The sequence below is a fragment of the Drosophila willistoni genome (assembly GCF_018902025.1).
Source record: "Drosophila willistoni isolate 14030-0811.24 chromosome 2L unlocalized genomic scaffold, UCI_dwil_1.1 Seg196, whole genome shotgun sequence".
Taxonomy (NCBI): Eukaryota; Metazoa; Arthropoda; class Insecta; order Diptera; family Drosophilidae; genus Drosophila; species Drosophila willistoni.
Genome location: NW_025814048.1, coordinates 9032973 through 9054684, shown reverse-complemented (window position 1 = coordinate 9054684; position 21712 = coordinate 9032973). Strand labels below are relative to the sequence as shown.

The window sequence follows — 21712 nt, the reverse complement described above, 5'->3', positions numbered from 1 at the left end:
AGAGAGAGAGAGAGAGAGAGTGGGAGAGGTATTAGCTTATGATTGAAACGAATGGAGTGTGTAAAGTGAACTTACTGCAATGAATCCTGACGTAGTTGCTTACGTGCTCGTACATACATCATGCTGGCCACTAAGCCCACTGCCAGAACCAAGCCAAGGGCACAAGCAGCGGCACTTAGCAGTGCAGGTCCTTGAGAAGGAGCATGAAGGGCAGGTGCTGGCGACTGATTCGGCTCCGGGGATATACCTGTGAGTTATGACAAGGATTACGAATCGAAAAAATATATGTATATCGCATCATTGTGGATTAAACGAAAGGTTTCCAACTTACCCTTGGCGCAAATCTTATTCCGTTTAAAGTGAAGTCTGGTATCATTGTAACGTGGTGGACCCCGCACCACCATATTCACGTTGACAGGCAACTGGAGGCTGGCATTGCCCGTGCACGGCAAATAGACCAGAAATGACTCAATCTCCTGCGGCACGAGTCCCTTGTGAGGTATGCTCAGTGTGGGAGTGCCAAGTGCATCCTGGTCATTGGCATATTCAATGCTGATAGCATAGGGTAACTGCATGATTTTTGTGGTATTGGTGGAGGAGATTGATAGGCGTTAAATGGAGTGCAAATGAGATTTCTATTTGGCAGGTGGCTTACCGGATAAGCAATGAGACTCTGCCATGAGAACTCCAGCTCGTGTACATCGGCGGGCACGGGAACGGTGAAGTGCATGGCGTATGTGTTAATGGCTCCCTCGTGCACATAGAACAAATCCGCCTCGAGTCCTGCAAAAAGCGGAAGATACAGAGAATAAGAGAGAAAAGGAGAGAGAAAGATGGAGAGAGGCAGTGGTTAGAGGAATGATTGCAAAGAGAAAGTTTGTTTCGCAATTTCGCTCTTTGTTTGAAGGGTATTCTTCTCCAACTGCTACGCAAACTTTAGATGCATTTTGGTGTTTACTTTTCCCACCCACTTACACCCCCCAACGCCCTGTTCACCCCTCTGTCTCTTACACCGTTTCAAGTTGCCATTGAGCGGAAATTGATTTTCTCTTTCAGCAACAGAGATGGGGTAAAAAGTCTCTGATGAGGATTCTGCTGGGTGGGCAAACAAAAACTCAAGACCCAATAATAAGCGAAATCGAATCCGTCACCAGCAGGCGCCATCGATGAGGTAAAATGTGTCGCGAGTGAAGAGCGGATTACTCACAGTGGATGCCGAATCAGTGAAAGGTGTCAGTTCTGGCAAAATGAAAGATGAGCTGCAGCTTGACTTAAAAAGCCATGCGAAATTAAATTTCTTCATCCGCTTTCATTGTAAATTTTCCCAAAAACCAACCCCCCCGGCCCCACTCACTGTTGCATCATTTACTCATTGGGATCAGGCTAAGCTTCGTCAGGTCTTTTGCTTGCCAAATGGAAATGCTGTTTACTCTCTCTCTCTCTTGAGCGTCTGTGCCGGATGTTGAATGTTGCCTTGCCGCTTCCGGCGGACTCGGTGAGTGGAGTAAAACGTGAGGAGTAGAACCGGGGCGAATGGGGAGTGCGTAAATGCATTTGGCATAGAACAAAGCAGTCGCTTGCTTTCTAGGTTGTTTCCTCAATTCTTGAAACAATTTTAAATCCAATTACACAGAACAAGAAAAAGCATTTTTCTTTTTAGCTTTCATCCAAAACGTCTTCGTTTTTGGGTACTCTAAAATTGCTTGGTACCCCGCTGGGTTTAGAGCTCTCTTTTCCCCTGTCACTTGCGACTCCGTTTGCCACGCATTGTGCTACTTTCGTTTCACCATTTCCATCTCCACAGGATTTACCTCCAAAATAAAGATTCTCAGACAAGAGACAAGAATAACCTCATCAAATATGCATAAACGCAGACGAAAAAGGACGAGAGGAATGGGAGGCAGTGCATTCAATTAAAGCAGTTGCAGGATGAAAAGGAAATGTCACATCTAATATTAGAACCCTAAAGACCCTTAACTAACCTTCGACGGAATTCAACCTCAAACTGTTCAACTTTAAGTATCGTTCAATTGGCACCTCCCTCCATACCTCCTTTCTTCCTCTTCGCCAGGATAACGTTCAGTTTTTGGATTCCTTGCCATGCTTTGTCAAACTTTGGTCGTCTTTCATATCACACGCTTTGCATTTGCCGCCAACTTTGACTGCGAAAGTTTTGCTACTGCTTTTTCCTCCTTCCTCCTCTTTTGGCCATAATTATAATACCTGCGATTGTGATTGTTTAAAGGAGACTCCGCCAAGAGACACATACACACAGACGGACAGACAGAGACACCCAGACACACATACGTGACGCTACAACCGCAGAAGGAAGAAGAGAAAGGAGTTAAGCTGATGGGGAGATTGGAGAGAGAATGGCTCGATTCTGGGTTGGGTGTTAGTTTTCTACTGGCACACAATTTGCATAAAAGATTAAGAGGATAATTAGTGTCATTAGTTGGCAAAAGGTGCATCTGCGTCTCATCCCTTTCATCTATCTGCCTTCGAGTCCCACCTGGGAACTGGTATGCAGTTCCTTTTAATTGCCCATTGAATCTCAAATCTGGATATTCGAATCGTTGGCACTTTGGCACTTTAATTGGCCCAATTTCGAATTCCAATGGAGTTTTCCTCACCAGCAAGATGAATTGAGGCAAAGCAACCCCCAGGATAGAATGAAATCGAGATGTGAAGATGTGGGAGGAGGGTAACAATAATTGCCTCGATTTTCGGACTGTTTTCTATTCATTAAAAATAATTTTCTTTTGCATTAACTTTTCATTTGAAGGGAATTTTTCCCGCCCTCAAGTGAATGTAGATGGTGTTGGGTTCCAAGGTCCCTTTTCCATGGCCCGGTCCCAAGGAAATGTGCACATCAAAGTGAAAACTTGTTGAAATTGCATTTTTCCGCACCCTTGAGCAGGAGGTAGATGAAAATTGCTCCCGTTACTAGAGCAACCGAGCCAACGAAATGGAAGTCAGAAGTGGGGAAAATGTTCTTGTAAGAAATGTTTAATTTTTTTATGTTGTCGTCACTTGATTGAGGAAAAATGAGAGGGACGGATGAGGGAAGGGAAAAGGGCAAAGCAATTGAAAAGAAATCTCTCAACTTTGTTTACACTTTTCCGTGACGAGACGAGACATTTGAGATGCCGAAAAGTATGCTATATATTGTCAATTCGCAGAAGGAGGCGTCGATAGAGAAATAAATTCAGAGAAAACTCTGAAAGTTATTGGAGTTATGCATGTGACAGGAGAACCAGCAAGACGCCCTGGATGAGATGATGGGGGGAGGCAGAGGGAGAAATTGTCGAGCCTTCCACATGAACAAATAGCCAAAGAGGCAGGCAGGGGAGGAAAGAGAACGCCAAAGCCTCAAGGCAAATTTTCCATGCAATGGCATTTCTCACTCATTGAGGAGTGATGGACCGAGGGTTAAAGGGGCGGCTGGATAGGTGGGTGGGTGGGTCAGTCAGTTTGTTTGATTTTCATGCTGCTTGTTAATTTTGAAATGAAAACAACTCAGAACAAGGGATGGGGTGGGGGGGTGGGGTAGCTTAAGGTGGGGGTGTTAACTGGTCGTTAAAAAACATAACGAGAAAGCACGGAAAAGATGAAGCTGGGGGAAAATAAATCTCCGGGCAATCGATAGGGCAAAGGAAATTGCAAAGAGCAACAACTAAAGTGGAAAACTCTTTGAATTGTTGCTAATGAAATCCAATTTGCATTTTTCCTGGACAATGATGATGGTTAGAGCAAGCTAGAGAGAGAGAGAGAGAGAGAAAGACAGAGAGTCATCCTCTGTCCATGCACTCAGTCATCAATCAATGTGGAATGCGAGACGTGAATGTGAGTGATTTGTATGCTATTAACTAATTGAAGATTCGCGATTTGGCAACCGACTAAAGCCGATGCTAATGCTTAGTTGAGGACTGGGTCTGATTCAGAATCGGAGGAGTTCCGCCTCATAATGAGATGGCAGTAAGTTTTGCTCGAATTACGTTTAAGTGGATGGAAAATGTTAAACTGAAGAGTCGTAACTAGGCCAGGACTTGCCTGTGTGCTCCATTAATCACGTTGAGGAGGAGCAGGAAATTCGCTAGGCACGACGCCATTCCGCCTTGGCACGTCGTCTGAATGCCTATTACTATAACCAAAGATGCCGGGTGAGAAGCAGGGGAAGGGAAGGAGCAGGAGGACTTGGCCTTGGTTTGAACTGGAGCCGGCGCCATCAATAACAAGAGAAATCGCGTGAAGCAACAAACGGAAAAACAGCAAAAAACAAACAACACACTGCGACGAGGACGAGGGAGGAAGAGCGGAGGCCACTTGCAGCTGTCGGAAGGTTGAGGTGATGTGTGGGGTGTAGAGAGGGGAGAGAGAAGTTGCGCCCATACCGGAAATCGATTTGTGTGGATTTGTTTTGTTGTGTTTTTGCCCTCCTACTTCTCCCTTCTCCCTTACGCCCATATGCATGTCTCAGCCAAGTCCTCTTGGCATGGTCAACTATAATTTCGGAACTATTAATGACTTGAGGTTGTTTTTGTTTTTATATGAGCGTTCAGGATCAATGAATTTGTCCTACAACTATTAATCATAGAAAAAAAGACGGGGAGGGGTGGAGGTGAGTTAGAGGCGTGTCACTCTGAGGTTTGTTGTCCCCACATTAATGATTAGGTCTGGTGGGTGGGGGAGGGAAAACTTACCCATCAGTTTCATCACTTCATGGTGGCTGATGAAAATGTTTAAATAGCCGCTGACTGGAAGGGCCAGCAGGAGCAGAAGCAGCCACAGGCCACCACTAAAGAGCAAGGAGGAAACCATTACGATGAGCTAGTCTAATCCTCAGATAGTTGGAGTTGGGTTAATAACTGGTCGAGCATTTCAGCTCCTCTTTGTGGTTGCCATCTGTGACAGGCCAATTTCAATAGGTGGCCATTGGAGCGTTACTGGCGAGAATTGCAATGGAGTTGGAATGAAGTTTGCTTGTTTCTTCTTTTGGTTTTCTGGTGGAGAAGCGTTAAAATCAAATTCCAACTGCTGCTACTAACAGTTCCGGCCACAAAGGGGAAGTGGCTCCCCTCCCTCTCTCTAGTGTCTGGTCGGCTCTGTGTGTGTCTGGAAAATTTTTGGAAACTTTTCTGCCTGCTGCTGCCAGTTCAACTTTTGCAGATTTCCTCTTGTGGTTGTTGCAGCAAGTAGCCTCGCCTGTCCTCTAACATTCGCTGCATCAGCATTTTCGCATTTGCCCCCAGGAATGGAGATTTGCGCTAGCTTTTTTTATTGGTTGCCAGTCCAACTCCTTGATCCTTCTTCTCCTGTTTTCTCTTTTTTTTTTTTTTGGTTTTTTTGGTATGTTGCTTTTTGGGATTCCCTTCTTGTCACGTTGCTGCTTCTGTTCCTGTTGAATAGAAAGTGATTTAGTTTAGTGACAAAGATAGTTGAGAGTGGGTAAAATGGATGAGTGGTTCTTCTTTTCGTGTGTTTCAAAAAACAATTTGTAAATGTGCCCTCTATTGACTAGAAACTTTTATACTTGACTGCAAAAGTAATTACAAAGTTGAGTCAAAAAAAAGAGAAAAGAAGAAGATTAACAGCTAAAATAAAAGAATGTCTACCAAAAATTTAATCATTCGAAGTGAAGGATGCTTCGACCGATGTATTTTTTATATAAATTTGAGGTAATAAGTATTCCAGGGGAAAAATTTCCAAAAAAAAAAAGGCAAATACGAAAAACTTTTGTTCGAAATGTTCTGTGGTTCAAGTGGTTGCCCGCTCCGATGGCGTGCAGAACTGAAACTTCTCCTCCTCCATCTCCATCCTTCCTCCTCGCGATGGCAATGGCATACCAAGTGCAACTTGCTGCAAGTCAGGAAAATATTTAGCCACGGACTTGCAGTCAAGTGGCTGCAAAATGAAATTGTTGCCAAGTTGTTGGCCTTCTCCCCACCCCAAAACCCTCTCCAATATATTTTTGCCCTCTGTTTTTTCGGCACAATTGCCATGGAAATAAAAATCGAAATCACTAAAGTTTGTTTCCTTCGGTCTTTCAGCATTCGGTTTATCGTTTTTTGTTTGGCGGAATTTTAAAGTTTTACCCCAAAAAACTGGGCAAAAATAGTTTCAAAGGCCAAAGCCAAAAGAATGTTTAATTAAACTTATCTCATCTTCTACAGTGAAAAGGAGAGCCACTTGGTAAGGCAGCGCAGGGACTTGATTAGAAAACAGTTGCCAGGACATGAAAAGGCAACATCAATTTTAATGAACATTTTCACCAGAGATGCATTATTAATTCAAAAGTCACACACACATGAATACATGGACGAGTTTGACACTTTGCAGATATGACAAAAAATTCTTTAATGCATCATGATAAACAACATTTTCCAAAAATAAAATGACACAAATATTTTAAATATTTTATAACATTTGAAAATCAATAGTTGGTGACGTAAAAAAATAAGAAAAATATGGAATAATTAAATTAATCAATTAAATTAATAGGTTTGGAATACATTAAATGACAGGAATATATAGAGGATATACCCAGTTATGACCCGGGTTTTGAAAAACCTCAACATTTTTTTGCTCAGTTCTGGGAAATGATAAATTAAGAAGTTTAACATTTAAATATTAACCTAACGCAACTTTTTTCCAAAGAAAGTATGTTTATTTGTAACTCAAAAAATTTTGGAACAGATTTAATCTTTTTTGAGTCATCTTAAGAAATTCACTGAAAATAAGAAAATATGAAAGGAATGTCACACGAATTGTTGTGATTTAATGGTTTATTTATTATGAAGGCCTTCAATGGCAAAAGCAATGAAAAACACAAAAGAAACTGACCTCCAATGGCCATAAATGACAACGATTTTTAATCTTTGTCGTCCATGTCACTTTTGCAACACAATGTTTGGTAAGCGTATATACAATGCGATTATTAACGTTGGTATCTGTCCAAAAACTGCAGAACGTCTAACGAACATGATTTACAGGGCTCAAACTGTCATTCAATACCGCATTTCAAAAATATTTGAGAATGTCATAACTGGGCCAGAGGCACAACTGGGACCTCTCCCCTATATAGATAACCCTTTTTTAGGTACAACTAAACCCTAAAATATAACTTTAACTTATTTGGAATATGGCTCTGGTAATGCCAATATGCTTTGCCAACAATTTTCCTCTTTACGCTGTTAGAATTCTCAACTAGTTTTGGCGTTAAAAATGGCAATTGCAGTTTGGAACTTCTTTAGAAACTAACTAAGCCGATAATAGAACTTGGTGGTTCTTGAGAAGTTATACAAACAACCTGCTCAACTTTTGGTCTTGCTTTTGAAAGAATCTTTAGATTGACCGCTTAAGCTCAAGATTTGTCTCAAATTTTAAATAATTTAATTTTAAATATCTAGTTCTAAAACATAAAAACCCCTATTAAAAAAAGAAAGTTGGTTTATTGCTTTGCTCATTTAAAATCCATTAAATTATTATTATCACTTTTTACAACTTTTAGAAAGAGAGAGAGAGCTATAAATATATCAATATACTTTTTTATAAGCCATTAAATTATGCATCTTCATCATAATTTTCGAAATTTATGATGTTTAAATTTGAGTTTATATTTTACAACTCATTATTTCAAGTTTTATTTTATTGCAAAAGAACAAATATTAATTTATATATTTTTTCACATTTTTTTACAGAGTGCATTTTGGGTAAAACTGAGTCAATATTTAAAGCCAAAAGCACTTTGCTAAAGGGATACGAAATTAACTGAAATGGACCTCATAAGCTATGATCAGCTGCCGTTGAAATCAATTAATTCCTGTCAGAGATATATATTCAATATAAACCTAACCGAGTCTGCTCTGTCGGAACACCTGGAAATCTATATTAAATATTTATTAAAAGCATAAATCAAAAAGTAACATTCGAAATTCATCGATTCCTCTCATGTAATTTGTCATTTGGCATCATCTTGCCGTTTCTCATCATTCGAATCGATGCTAGAATATATATTTAAGAGACACATCAACTCAATCATAATCAGTGTGGCAAAAGCGTCGACAGTTTTGAATGAAAAATTTTCTGCTTAGTCAGACACATTATGTGCCAACAGATAGCCAAGTTAGCGAGTCCTTTGTCTACAGAAAATGATGACAAATTGATGGAAACGGCAAAAAAAAAAAAAAGAAAAGAAACTTTTCAATTACTCACAAGACAAATGTATAATCATCAGCATTATAATCAGGGGAATAGGAGCTGGAAACTGACTTGGATAATTGTTTTTCCTACTAATATTTATCGATGTGCATTATGAGTTTTTCTTTTTTCCTTCCTTCCTGTTGTCTTAGCTCAATCCTCCATTAAAATTCAAAAAAGGCCTCCGCATAAAATTCAAGCCTCGAGGCAATGAAATTTTGTGCCTTTGCCCTGTTTCAATTATAAAATGGCTTTCGTTTCTAATTGAATCCGTGATGTTGGTGGAGTTGGGAGTTGGAGTTTGAGTTTTGAGTAAAGTTAATATTTTATTTCCGTCTTTCAATGTTGCTTATTGCTGTTGCTGTTGCTGTTGTTGTTGTGGTTGTTGCTTTTATTGCTGATATTTTGCTCTCATTTCTCTGGGGTTGTGTGCCTCTGTTTGTTTAGCTTTCCATTTCCTAGACTCGTGCTGGGAGTTGGCTTTCCACTTCCATTTAGAAAACAAGCTCTAGGCCATTTTCCGTCTTTACTTCTCCCTAATGATAAACAGCCATCAAGATATATATATATTATATCCTATTCTAAAACAAAACAACAAACATTTCGTTTCTAAGTAATTCAAGAGGTTTACCCAGCGGCAACTTTTCTTCCTAGATAAAATGAGCAAAACATTTTTCTGTTAGTTTACTCAGCACCAAAAACAAAAAACAAAATATCAAATTGCAGTTTCCATAGTTTTAATATATTTTCACCATTTTCCACACAGCATTCTCATCGAGTCCATTAAATGTGTGTAAATATTCTTCCAAAAAAAAACAAACTGAACTTTGCTACTCTATAAATTTTGTATGGCTGATTAAAAATAATGAGCTACTACATTTGCCTGACCAAATGATGCCCAACAACCACACCTGTTTCCTCCTACCCTTTACAACCCTTTGCCACGCCCTTTTCTCTGTTCACTCTATGGCTAATTTGTACTGGCAATTAATTTACATCGCTAAAACGAGTGAGGAAAGCAAAGCGGTAGGGGGAGGGGTCAGAAAGTCATTTGTATGTTTTTGTTTCACTGAACATTGCCCAGTTTTTTGTATATACCAACCAACTATCCACCAACCACCCACCCAACCCACCCACGCACCACCGTAATGCCGTAATGTATGTGTGTAGTAAATTTATCGAACAACAACAATTCCATTGGGGCACACACACACACATAGAAGCACACACCAACAAATAAAAGACATTTTTGGCCATGCAATTAAATAGGCAATTTTGCCGTTTGCCAAATTTGACATGATGACAGGCGATTGCTTTTAATGTGTTAGGCCGTTTGGCTAGAAAATTACTTTTGCAATTAGTTTTTTGGTTGTAGTTTATGCAGTTTGATGGAACAACAAAAGTTTTTTGAATGTTTTGGTGCCAAATTTATGCCCTAAAGCCAAAGCAATTTTGGCCCCCAACAAAAACAAAAACACAAAAACTTTTCGGCTTTTTGCTAAAAGTGGTCCACAATAATTCGCCATAGCCGATTAACTCTGGGGCAATTTCTCGACTCGTTTGTGCTTTTGAAATGCAATTTCCCTTTAACTTTTTTTTAATACGTAGTTTTTGTCAATTGCAAATTGATTTAATTTCAATTTTTTCTCTTTGAATAAAAAACATTGAAAATTCGTATCTCTTCTTTTTTTCGAGGAATATTGACATTAATCTGCAAATAAATAAAATATTTACCAACTAAACTTTTGCGTGCTTTAATTTTTCTGATTTTCTCAATTACCCAACAATAATTTTCAGTAAATTCAATTTAGTCTATTAAAAATTAATTCTTTATAAGCTTTGCTTTTTTCTAATTTGGCATTATCTAATTAATTATGATTTTTTTCTAATAATTTAAAGCATTTGCAATTGAATTTTATTTCATTTGTTACCTAATTTAATTAAAAAAGCTAATGCAGAAATCTTTAATATTTGATTCTATTTTTCATAACAATTTTTCAATTCGAAACAATTAAATTTTACCAAGTGATGACATGGCGTATGAGTGATATTATTTTTATCGTACTGACAGTAATAAATACTACTTTTCGATCTAACTTTTCTTACTAGTTACTTGAAGATTCGTTAGGAAATATTCTTTACGATTCATACTAAAGGGTTATTATTTCAGCTTTAGCTACTGACCCTTTAACACTTACTTTGCCCTTCTTAAACCATTAAAAAATGGGCCTAACTAAAACCTTTCAAATGGCATCCTGTGTACCATAACCATTATTTACTTCGGTTGCATACCATATTTAAAATTAATTCTCTGTCACAAAATCTCTGCCCATTCGTGTGTATATGCTGATACCTAAGTGATTTTCTACCAGTCGTTGTCCCTTAATGACCATCATCTCACATATCATAGCCATAGCTCAGGCTTTAGGTTAGCTCTTTTATCCACCTCACTGGCATTGGCTACATTTCAAAAAGACACATGAAATACAATCTCAATTACGTTTTATGAGTATGAAAACTCAACACCGTTCCGGAGTTCTTTGGGAATGGGGCCAGGGAGTTTTCAATATTTTGTGGCGCGACAAAATTTATTGTGGCATTGCGACAAACTGACAGAATCCCCTGGCTAAACGTCGACACTCTGGCATGCCTTCGGTATGGACAAACCAAATGGAGAAGGACAAAATGTTTGTAAAAGATGCGCAGGAGTTGGAGAAGAAGCTGTTGGGAGTGAGAGGAGAGGTGCAGAAGGGAGCGACTTTTATCTGGCAAGTGCCATAAAAATATCTCGACAACGAGCCATTTTAAAGCTTGCCAACACAGAATGGGCAATAATCATTGATTTATGGTTGTCATTTTGGTTATTAAAATGATATTTTTCCTTCTTATTCGTTTCGTTTTTTTTTTTTAAATAGAAAATTTTTGACTTGGGTCTGGGGAAATCCAAGTTGATGTGGGAGTATCCTATCTGGGTCAGATCCGGCTCTTGCTTTGACTCCGTATTTTCTTTTCTTTTGCTTTTCTTTTCGACTGGCTGGCTGTCATCTTAGAGATGAGAGAACATAAAAAAATTGGTTTTTATTACATGTTTATGCGATTTCTGATTTGCACTCAAACGTTGAAATGATATCATGAAAATTTAGAGACACTTTATATTTCATAAAGCTATTTAACATTGTACAAATTAAATGTCATGACTTCACTTTAATAGGTGATTAAGAAATGGAATGCAAAAATTGTTATATTGGAGTTTTAAAATGAAGTTGGACTATATACGAGATTTCTTAAGTATTACGGAAATGCTATTTCCTATGGATAAGGAAACAAAAAATCTCTTAAAGTTCTTTGAATAAATTTTTAAATTTCACTTGGCGATCCAAGTTTTAAAATGAATTTTAAAGTTCTTTTGGAACTCATGTCTAAATTATGAATGCAAATTGAAGTTTTCTATTTGGTAATCCCCAAAGCAAATCAAAATCGGTTAGAATTTAGGCCCAATTTCGTGGGTGTGTGTGTGTGTGTGTGTGTGTGTGTGTGTATGCGTGGTGTGTCGTGACTGTTTTATAGCCATGCGGCCTCATCTCTAATGGTAATTGAGACATCAAATCAAATTGTCGCACAATTGAGCGCTAAAAGCGTGCCTAATCTATGCATATTTCTCAACGTCTACAGAAGGACCTTAATCAGAAGAGGGATGAAGAGACGGAGGGGCCCCCTCCAGCAACAACCACGAAAAAATAAACTAGACCACACAAAGAATAACAAGAGCAAAGAACGTAAAACGAAAAGAAAAGTTAAGTGTAGCCTATACTTGGGGGCACATTTATGTAGTTTCACTAGGACAGCTTTTAAGAGAAGTAGCCAACAAAGAGGGAGATGGGCATGGGGGGGGGGAGCAGGAGCACTTAGGCATTCAATCAACGTAGACGTAGATGTTAGCCTCTGTGTCGTGTTGAGGCGTTAGCGTGCGGAAATGTTCAAAAAGGGAAGGGGCGGGAGGGGCGACTGGGCGGGAGGTTAAGTGTTCGGACTGCCCATTCAAAGCTGGCCAAGCGCAACTAAAAGATTTGCATTTTGTGTAAGCTTACATTCGTTTTCCTTCTCCTTCTTTTACTGTAACTCTAACTCTCACTCTTCTGTTTCTATTTTCTTTTTTTCTACTTCATCCTTTCATTTTTTTGGTTGTAGCTTATCTGACCTTTTTTCCTTCATCCAAATGGGTTAAATTTTTTAAGGCAAAAAAGCTTTTAATCTGTCGCACATTGCAATTAGTGTCACATGTGTGTGTGTGTGTGTGTGTGTGTGGTTGTGCGGTAGTGGAACTACTACACCCACAAGAAGTACTAAACACAAAAAAAACAACAACGTCACATAGAAAAGAAAAACACATTTCTTCTTCAGTCACGCAATGCGACATAAAGAGAATGTGAAAATATTTATTTAGTTCCAGTCTGGGTCGGTATGGGTCTGGGCCCAGACCCTTGGATAGCCTTTGGACTGGTCTGGTTTAGAGTGGGGTTTTGGTGCGGAGACGATTACGGGAACGGGTGTTGAAAATCCTGTTTAGCCAAACACATTAAATGCTTACACTCGTATCAGCTTAACGGCTGTCAACACCGAAATGATGTAGGTCCCTGCTCCTGGTGAAACTTGGTTATGGTTATGCTTTTAATCCTTTTAGTGGCCCGCACCGGGGGTTAGGCGGGGAGCTAACTAATCCAACACTGACACCAACAAACAACAAAACTTATGATTTTGCACTTTCCAGGCGACACTTTTTCCGCCTTTCGCCACTTAAAGCCTAGACCGCAACATAACGTGCATGCTGATGATGGCTTTGGTTTTGGTTATTAATGATTTCGGTTTTGTGGTAAGGAACCTTCGTACGGCACAACGACTGGACGGAGTACGAGAGTGACAACGACGTTTTTTTTGGTTTCCACCGATTTTACACGCGACTCTTGAGACGCATTGACATTGGCCCGTGTCGAAACTTCGACCGTGTGTTTCGAAAAGCTGCGAGTGACTGAAGCCTAGCCAGAATTGGCCGTGCTACGAGCCTTCGAAGTGTCGTGAAGTCGAAGTCGGGCCCTGTGTGTGGGCACATGCGCAGAAGTTATCCTACCGGCTTCATTCCGACCAAAACTTTGCGGCATGGCAGTTTTTTTTTTTTTTTTTTGTATTTCTTTCGGTTAGGCAGAGGAAAGGACAATTGTTTGGTTTTGTTGTTGTCTCTGTTGTTGCAACTGTTGCGCATTTTTTTCTCGCTTTAGGCAAATGGACAACGCTAACGATAAAATTTTACTCTTGTTTGTTGCCGTTCTTGTTTTTGTTGTCGTTGTTTATGATTGCACTTGAAGCTATTCGAGTTGAGGCTACATAAGAACTAGTTCGCCATTTCAAATCATTTGCAATTTTAAAAGTAAACTTAATGTAATTGTGAAATGTTTGTACATTTTTAGTGTGAAATCTTATTATCTTATTGAAATCTGCATTATTTTGCAGATTGTTTGGAAGAGAAATGTTTCGAAGCTTATAAATATTTTCCTTTAAAAGTATAAAATACTGGAAGAAGTCTACAAACTCGTTTTGTTTTTATTAATTTGTACAGTTTCTTATACAAAAAATTCATAAAATTCAAAAAGGTTGACAAACACTAAGACAATACTTTGTTATAAAGTATGTGTGTATATATTGTATATATGTATTTGGAAACTTTTTGGAAATCTTCTTTAAAAAATCGGTTCTAGTTTTGTTATGTTTTATTATTTTAAACCTAGTTATATTATATCTACTTAAGTTTCCGCAGTTTGTCAGGGAGAAGGTCCTGTCAATCCTTACCTCTTATAACTCAAAGGTCTCCTAAATGTAGGTTTTAATTTCATGTTTGCAAACTCTAAACAGCAAACAAAAATTTTCTCTTAAATACATATAACAGTGAGTAAATATACTCTTGTAATCGATTTTATAAGAGATCAATATTCGAAATCTATATTAAAAGATTTTTTTTATAGATTTACGAATTTTATGAGATTAGGAATGTAAATTTGGTGTAAAAAGTCTTCAGAATTGATGAAATATTAAACTAACATTATATAAAAATCGCATACAATCAGAATTTAAGTTAAAAAAATGTATGTCGCAAATTTTTTGCCGCCACTGTATATACAAATTGATTAAATTTTAAAATTTCATAAACTTCAACAAATTAAAGGCTGATTAAATTACTTATTAGAAAAGTTATTGTAACGAAAAGTTTAGTAGCAAATTGATGATGGGTTTTTTTTTCAGAGAGATCATTATAAACCTAACAATATTATAAATAGATAAATTATTCACAAAATATTTATACAAATTTGAAGATAAATCAGGAATTTTGGCTATTTACAAACTTTACACTTGAATCAACTTAGAATTGGGGAAAACTATTGGTAATTTCTTTTCAAAAATTTAAGTGAACTAGTTTAAATTTTGTCCTAGCTGATTCCACATGGCACTTCTCTGTTGGCTTCTTATCGCAATCAGATTGCAAATGCAGTCATTGTGCAGTTGGGCAAAACAATGCAATAAAGTGAGGAAACCCTTCAATGGAATCAACATAACTTTTCACACACACTAACAAGCACAAAGACATTCTTACAAGCATATATCCTTGCCCGAGAGTATGTGGAGACGATCCAATGTACGCGTGTGTGTGTGTGTGTGTGTGTGTGTGTGCCTGTTCAGTGACAAGTAGCCCTATTTGTCGCTACAAATTCAATTTGTCACTCAAAAGCCGTCGAAACGAAGCAATTTCCTGTTTCTCCTACCCCAAAAAAAAAAAAAAAGAGAATAAAACCAAAAAAGGAGCAGCAAAAAAAAATGGCAAGGCAAGGACAAACAATTTGTTGGCAAACTAATTAAATGAAATGAACGAAACTTCAGAACGAACTAAGCAAATTGGGCAACTTGTCGCAGTAATTACATCACAAAAATTTTATTCTCCTCAAAAAAACCAAAAAAAAAATAAAAGTGCAAAGAAAAATCATTCGAAATACTTATATATGAGAGAGATCCTGTCAACTTGATTCATTTGGGGGGACCCCAAAGTTGTCCTCAAACAGAAAAGGACAGGAGCTGTCCAAAGCTGACAGATGGCCTCATGCTAGTGGCTGGTCCTTTGGCTTAATTTGCTAGAAGAACGAATGTCAATTAAAATTTTTTAATGAAATAACTTTCTTTGATTCTTTGCTTCATCTGCCACGGACAGCTTGTCGAAGAAATTCAATTAAAAATAACACACAAAAAAAAAAAGAGAGAGAGAGAGAAACGAAAATGAGATTGGTAGAGAGAAAAGGTTGATTAGTTTGATTTTGCCTCATTAATAGAAAATGCCCGAAAAACGTAGGCAAATTGCTTGGAAAACTTTTTTTTCATGGACTTTTTAATTAAAGAAAGAAAAAACCAATTACAAAAAATGTCAGAATTTAAAGTTTTCCCCCCTTCGGAGAAGGAGCAACCTTTTTTAATTTTTTTAAATTTCTTTTTTTGACATTTACACGTGGAGCACGTGACTTTGTGATAAAACTCTTTTGATTTACAAGGCAGAACTTGGTGTTTAGCTGACTGATAACAAGACCGCTAAGCCTGCTGTTATCAACTCCCGCAGTCACCCCCTCCCAGACAACCCTCTTCAACTGCAAGAGCAAGAGTGATGAGTTTCACGAGGGTAATGAAGCGCTGGGGCAGACTCACAAATTGCAACCCCCTTAACCAACTCCTTAAATAGTTGCTCTCACACAGAGAGAAAAAAATGTGCAGAGAAAAGTCCGAGAAAAAGGATAAAATGTTGAATACAAAAAGCTGCAACAAAGTGCCAAAGTTCACACCAACCAACGGAACAAAACAGAGTCGTGGAGTCAAGCAACCACGAGCAACAAAAAAGGATAAAGGATAAGTATAATAATGCCGGAGAGTAAGAACAAATATGCCAGAGTCCTGGTCGGAGCGTGGCCAGGATATGTGCAAGTGGCAAATAGAATCAAATCGCAATAAAAACAACATCGAAATGGAAATGGAGAAAATCCGCCTTAAACGGGACACGTGACCAACAGGGCAAGGGCTGGGTGGATGAGAGTAAGTAGTTGCCTAACAAATTGTCAGATGCAAGTAATCCTCGGACAGGACAAAAAGATTTTACGCCACACACACACAGTTGGAGATGCGCTCGCAAAAGCAGATGTTTTTCCTTTTCTTATGAAAGATGAATCCTTTCAACGCACTAGGACACTGGCTGACCACCTTTCTTCTGCCGCATTCGTTCTCTCGTTGTCCTTCGGTCATTTCCTGCCATTATTGTCGTAAGATTTCCTCTGCTGCAGTTTTTTTTCTTTGAAGGACCTTTTTGGCTGTTTGCCCGTTTGCCACATTTACTGCAATTGCCTCACGTATCTTAATTCAACTGCAAGGACAGTTAATTACCACGATAAATGAGAAAATAATAGAAGCAATTGGCCTTCTCCTAACACTCTAACAAAAAAACACTCTCGAACTGAAATTGCAATCTTATGTTGAACAATTTGTTTTTACTGTCTGCATGAGAGAAATCTAAAAAATCCATGAAAGAACTTCCCCATTCTGCTTGAACAATCAACATTTTTATGAGTTGCAAGTTATGAAGTCCGAAAAGATTATGCACTTTGGCACTAATACAAGTCGCTTGGCGGCAAAGGAGATTCCTCCGAGGAGGAAGAGTTGAAACTTTGGCAACTTTCTCAGTTGGCTGCAATCAGTCACAGTCAAAGAGTGGAAGAGAGAGAGAGACAGACGTCGTCACTATATATAATGATATTTCACGTTATTATTATTATGGGCAAAAGGAAAACTAAGTAAAATCAAAGTCAAGGCAAAAGAAAGAACAAAATTGTTTGCTTCAGCTTCGCCTCGAGGGTGTCGGAAGTGACGGCAAAACTTTTGCCTGCTGCTTCTGGTGCTGCGCCATCAACTGTCAGCTACAAATGGTCTAGCCAGTCAAGAGATGGAGACGAAGTCTGGAGTCCAGCCAAAGCGGATAAGCATGAAAGAGAACTTCTAGTGTGGGGGGTGCTGCATGAGAAGCAGCAGGAGCAGGAGCATGAGCAGGAGTAAGAGTAGGGAAATCCCTTTTATTGCCAGGACCAAATTTGTCAGTCGGTTGTATCGGAGTTAGTACTAAAAGTAAATGGAGCATGACGCTTTGTTTTCCTTTGATTTAGTTTTATGAGTCTACATCGGATGTAATTGAATTATGCAAGTTGGCGCCGATGCCGCCCCAACAGATTCAGCCGACCAATGCCAGACAACTTTATTAGCATTCGATCGTAAACTGGATGAGGGTAGAAATGAAGATGATGACAACGATGATAGAGACCCATGTAGGATGTGTTGTAGGTGGAGACGGAAGATAGAAACTTGGTTACGCTTTTTAACAGTGATATTTGAGTTTCCCGTTCACAATGAAATGAGTTGGAAAATATGCGAGCGAAAGAGAGGACGAGACGTATGAGTTTGTTGCGAGTGACTCCTGCATCCACACAGGACTCGACATCAAGGGGAGAAGGAGAAATTTCCATAACTTAATAAAGTTGCACATTAACTGATAAGCTGCTGCCTGGGCAACCCAATGAATGAGCGATGAGATGGCAACAGGATGACATTTGCCATCAACTCGAATCGATAATCGAATGACAATTTTAGCTACTCCACTTGAAGGCGGATTGGGTTTTAGGTTATGATCCTGGATAGAATTCCAGCAACAAGACTTTGCTCTCAATGTTCTCTGGTTCTCTCTAGGGGGATATCGATTTGTCATTTGTCTGTAGGGCTTTTGCAAACGGGTTTTCTGTTTCCATAATTAATAAGAGGCAGAGGCAGGGCCAGGAGCACGTTGCCTTAGTGAGTGGCGGAGTGGGAGGAGTGTGAGGAAGCCAATCTGTCATTTTTATACCGGTTTCAGTTATCAAAAATGCAATAACACAGTCAGTGAGACAACCACATTCACTCTGCGTAACCAGGAGCAGCTCTAAGGATGACACACAGGACAGACATCTCCCTCTCCTGACTCTTGTGGCATCTCCAATTTCATTTTCCCAACTACAAGTGGACTGGGAGTCGGAGGGAGGAAAGAAAAACTGCAACGGATCCTGAGTTTAAAACCGAAATCAATGACAAATCGAAATCAGAAGCAGTGACGCCCTTCACTGACTCCTTCACTTGCAATTGGAGCTCTGGCAAAGGGCTTCGACTGGCAATTGAGAGCTTCGACTGGAGAATCGTTTTGATTCGTAGTCTTGTTTGTGTCTATGTCCGACAAGGACTTAGCCGTGTAAATGTCGAGGATGCGCAACTGGTGTGGTCAGTGGCTGGGCTAGCCATGCCATCAACACGATGATGACATCGTAATTCCAATTGGGGGGATTACACCGAGGTGGAAATGGCCCAAAACAACTCGAAAACTCTGTTAGCCTTCATCAGGGAGAGAACAATGCAAGATGCCCTGGGCTAGGGTCTTTATTTCGCACTTCTCCGCATTCATCTCCCCATCCATCTCCATCTGCACTTCTTCAAAAGTTTCCCAAAAATGCTCACGACCCATGGAACGTGACCAAAATGTTTGCCCATAAACAAGGAAAATATGAAAATGAATAGACAAAGAGAAGCAAATAAAAAAGAAAAGGCTGAAGAAGAGGAAAAGGAAAACTCAACTCCTGAAGGAAGTTTTCGACTCAGTTAGTAATCGGGTTGATATATTTATCCTAGGAGAAACTTTTGCACGAAGCCAAAGCCTTTTCAAAAATTCATCAACAAGACGAGTCACGGCAAAGTTGGCCACTGCCACGCCCCCATCTTTGACTCTGACGCCCCCGTTAACTCTCTCTTTCTCTTTCTCTGTCTGTGTGTGTGTCTTTGTGTGGCTGGTGCAGACATTAACCCCAATTGGCTAAATGGCTCATTAGGTCACTGGGGGAGTTCTTCAAGTCGACTCATCCTCAGTCCTCTTCAATCCTCCTCAATTCCTGATTCCCATTGAGTTGGCCATTCAAAGGGAATGAATGAACCACCAAGGACGCGTGGGTGAAGGACGGAAGGAGGACAGAAGAGAAGCAAAACGCAATCGAGTTGCACTGCTGCGTGGTCAGTTATAATTAGGGACAACTCTTGGAATTTTACGAGTCGGCCGATTAAGCGGAAAAGCGAAAAGGAAATTTCCACGCTCCGTGCTAAACACTTTCGCATTGACCCATCCTTTAGTCCTGCCTTGCTTTCACCTTTCATCTTTAATATTATTAATTGGCAGCTACATGATTCGCCTAGAGTTTCGACTGTCATCCAGTTGGAGTATTAAAGAAATGGGAGTGGCTCTTTATGGTTGTAGAATCGATTGTTTTAGTTGTCTTTCGTCTGGGTTCTGGCTGGGTCAAATGATTAATTGGCCATAAACCAAACAATTATCATGCTAATTCCACTCCGAGGAGAATTCCGCCAGAGTAACGATTCGAATTCTGTTTCAAATGGAACCCAAAATTCAAATGGACGAGCAAAGAAGGTGAAACATTTGTTCCGAATGTTTTTCGAGTTCCAATTCCGCTTGCCCGAGCAACGTTTACCGTTATGATTGCAGTTGCCCAACTTCCTTTGCCGCCCTCTCCCCCCCCCACTAGCACTCGATGGAGTTGCCTGTTTGGCAGTTTCCCTTGAATTTGCCCCATCATCATCGTGGTAGGAAAAGGGAGAAGGGTTGGGGGCAGACGGCAGGCAGTAATTGCTTAATTTGATTACGTGTAGCTGTAAAAAGCAGAACAGGAAATTTGCGCCCAACACACACAAGCTCCGTAATGAAGTTTGGCTGGATGGTTGGATGGATGGATGGATGTATGCATGGTTGGTTGGGTGGATGGATGGATTAATGGATGAATGGATAGGCATAGGGAGAATGTTCCTGCTCCTGCTCCTGCTCCTGCGTCATCCCATTCTCCGCAATTCCCTCGACGACTTTAAACTGTATCGCAGATGGCAAACAACTTAATTTATGTTTCGGCTGAACCTTTCACACCCACCCCACTCCTCCCTCCCTCCTTCCACTGCTCCATTTGTGGCTCCTTCAACAAGCTAACCCGAATGTCGCCAGGCCATTTGCACTAAACAACAAGGACAACGAGAGAGTAACAATGGCGTCAAAGGATCGGGATATGCGAAATGGGAAACCGAAACAGTTCGCTTCGTGCGATAATTAGAAGCGCCCAGTGCACGCTCAATTAGAAGCTTGTAAGCATTACTCCCAGGCCCGGATCAGATGGGGGAGGGTGTTAAGCACAAACATGGAAACTCTCTTTCTGTGCCACCGCCTACCCGCCTCCCCGCCCCGCCACTCTCCCGCACTCTTTGTGTGCGCCAACTGCAGCTACAGACACGCGACAACCCACATAGAGCTTGAGCCGCGGAGGAGCAGCCAAATACGGCGTGAATGAGTTGCTGTTCATGGTGAAGGAGCGGATTGGAGCAGGAGGAGTTGGTTTGAATGTCTTAATTAACTGTTAGCTGCACTCAGCCTGCCTCTGTTTCTGCTTCTGCTTCTTCCTCTTCTGCGTGCTCTAAATAATGTCGAGGACGTCGTGCCTCATATTTATGATTCGCAATTATTTACCAGCTTGACTTTGGTTTTAGAGGAGTTGCAGGAGGATGAAGAGGAGGTGGATATGGTGACTTGTGTTTAGGTGCCGCTTATCTGATTTTCGGATACACGAAGACTGCATAAAGGGGAGAGCAGCGGAACAAATCATTTGAGACTCGGTTCTCGATGTTGTTGTTACTTTTTTGTGTCCCTTTTTTTTGGCGCCAGACGAAAGTGTTTGCCAGACAAATGGCAAGAGGACGGGGAGAGAGGCAAGTGTACCATGGCAGGGCACGATGGAAGGGGTGAGATGGCCTTACATGTCACTTGGCCATAAAAAAAGTTTATGTCTGACATGAGCCAAAAACAATTTGCATATTTTCGCCCCTCCAAACTGGATAACAACTTAATTTAGAGGACACATTCAAGGGATTTGTATTCGGGGACCATTGCGTAACCAGTCCATTGTTTGTTTCTATTCCATTTTCTGTTTATATTCTGTATGTGTATGTGTATGTATCTCTTTCAGGCTGTTGGCATTTGAAATTTATTCTGAACATTATATGACAACTTCTGGGGGGGTCTGTGGGGGTTTCTGTACAATTTATATCCTCCGGCTTGATCTGACGCCATTTTATCTGTCCGCAACATTTGTCATAGTAGAGCAGTCGCAGACACCTGGCAGTGTTGCAAGATGCTTTAGCATGCAGCCATTTCTCAAGATGTCAGATAAAGATGAGTGCAAGAGTAAAGACAATTAGCCAGCTAGAAACCTTTTTATACCCCCATTTGATTTTGTTCCTCCACTTTAAGTCCTAATCTAATAGAAGCTGGCAACATCAAAGTCAACGTCAAAGCCATGGCCAAAGCTAAAAAGCCAATCTC

The 21712-nt window shown here is 40.0% G+C and overlaps 1 protein-coding gene across 1 annotated transcript in view; it reads right to left on the bottom strand.

Annotated features, from left to right (window-relative positions):
- Positions 1-13206, bottom strand: part of LOC6640016 (tyrosine-protein kinase RYK) — a 28044-nt gene extending 14838 nt beyond the window's left edge. Inside the window, exons 1-5 of the mRNA XM_002062932.4 lie at positions 12788-13206; positions 4704-5398; positions 656-783; positions 332-569; positions 76-247 (exon numbers count right to left, since the gene is read on the bottom strand). Coding sequence (XP_002062968.1) covers positions 76-247; positions 332-569; positions 656-783; positions 4704-4821 — 656 coding nt within the window. The 5' untranslated portion in view covers positions 4822-5398; positions 12788-13206. The remainder of the gene's footprint in view (positions 1-75; positions 248-331; positions 570-655; positions 784-4703; positions 5399-12787) is intronic.
- Positions 13207-21712: the final 8506 nt, after the last annotated feature.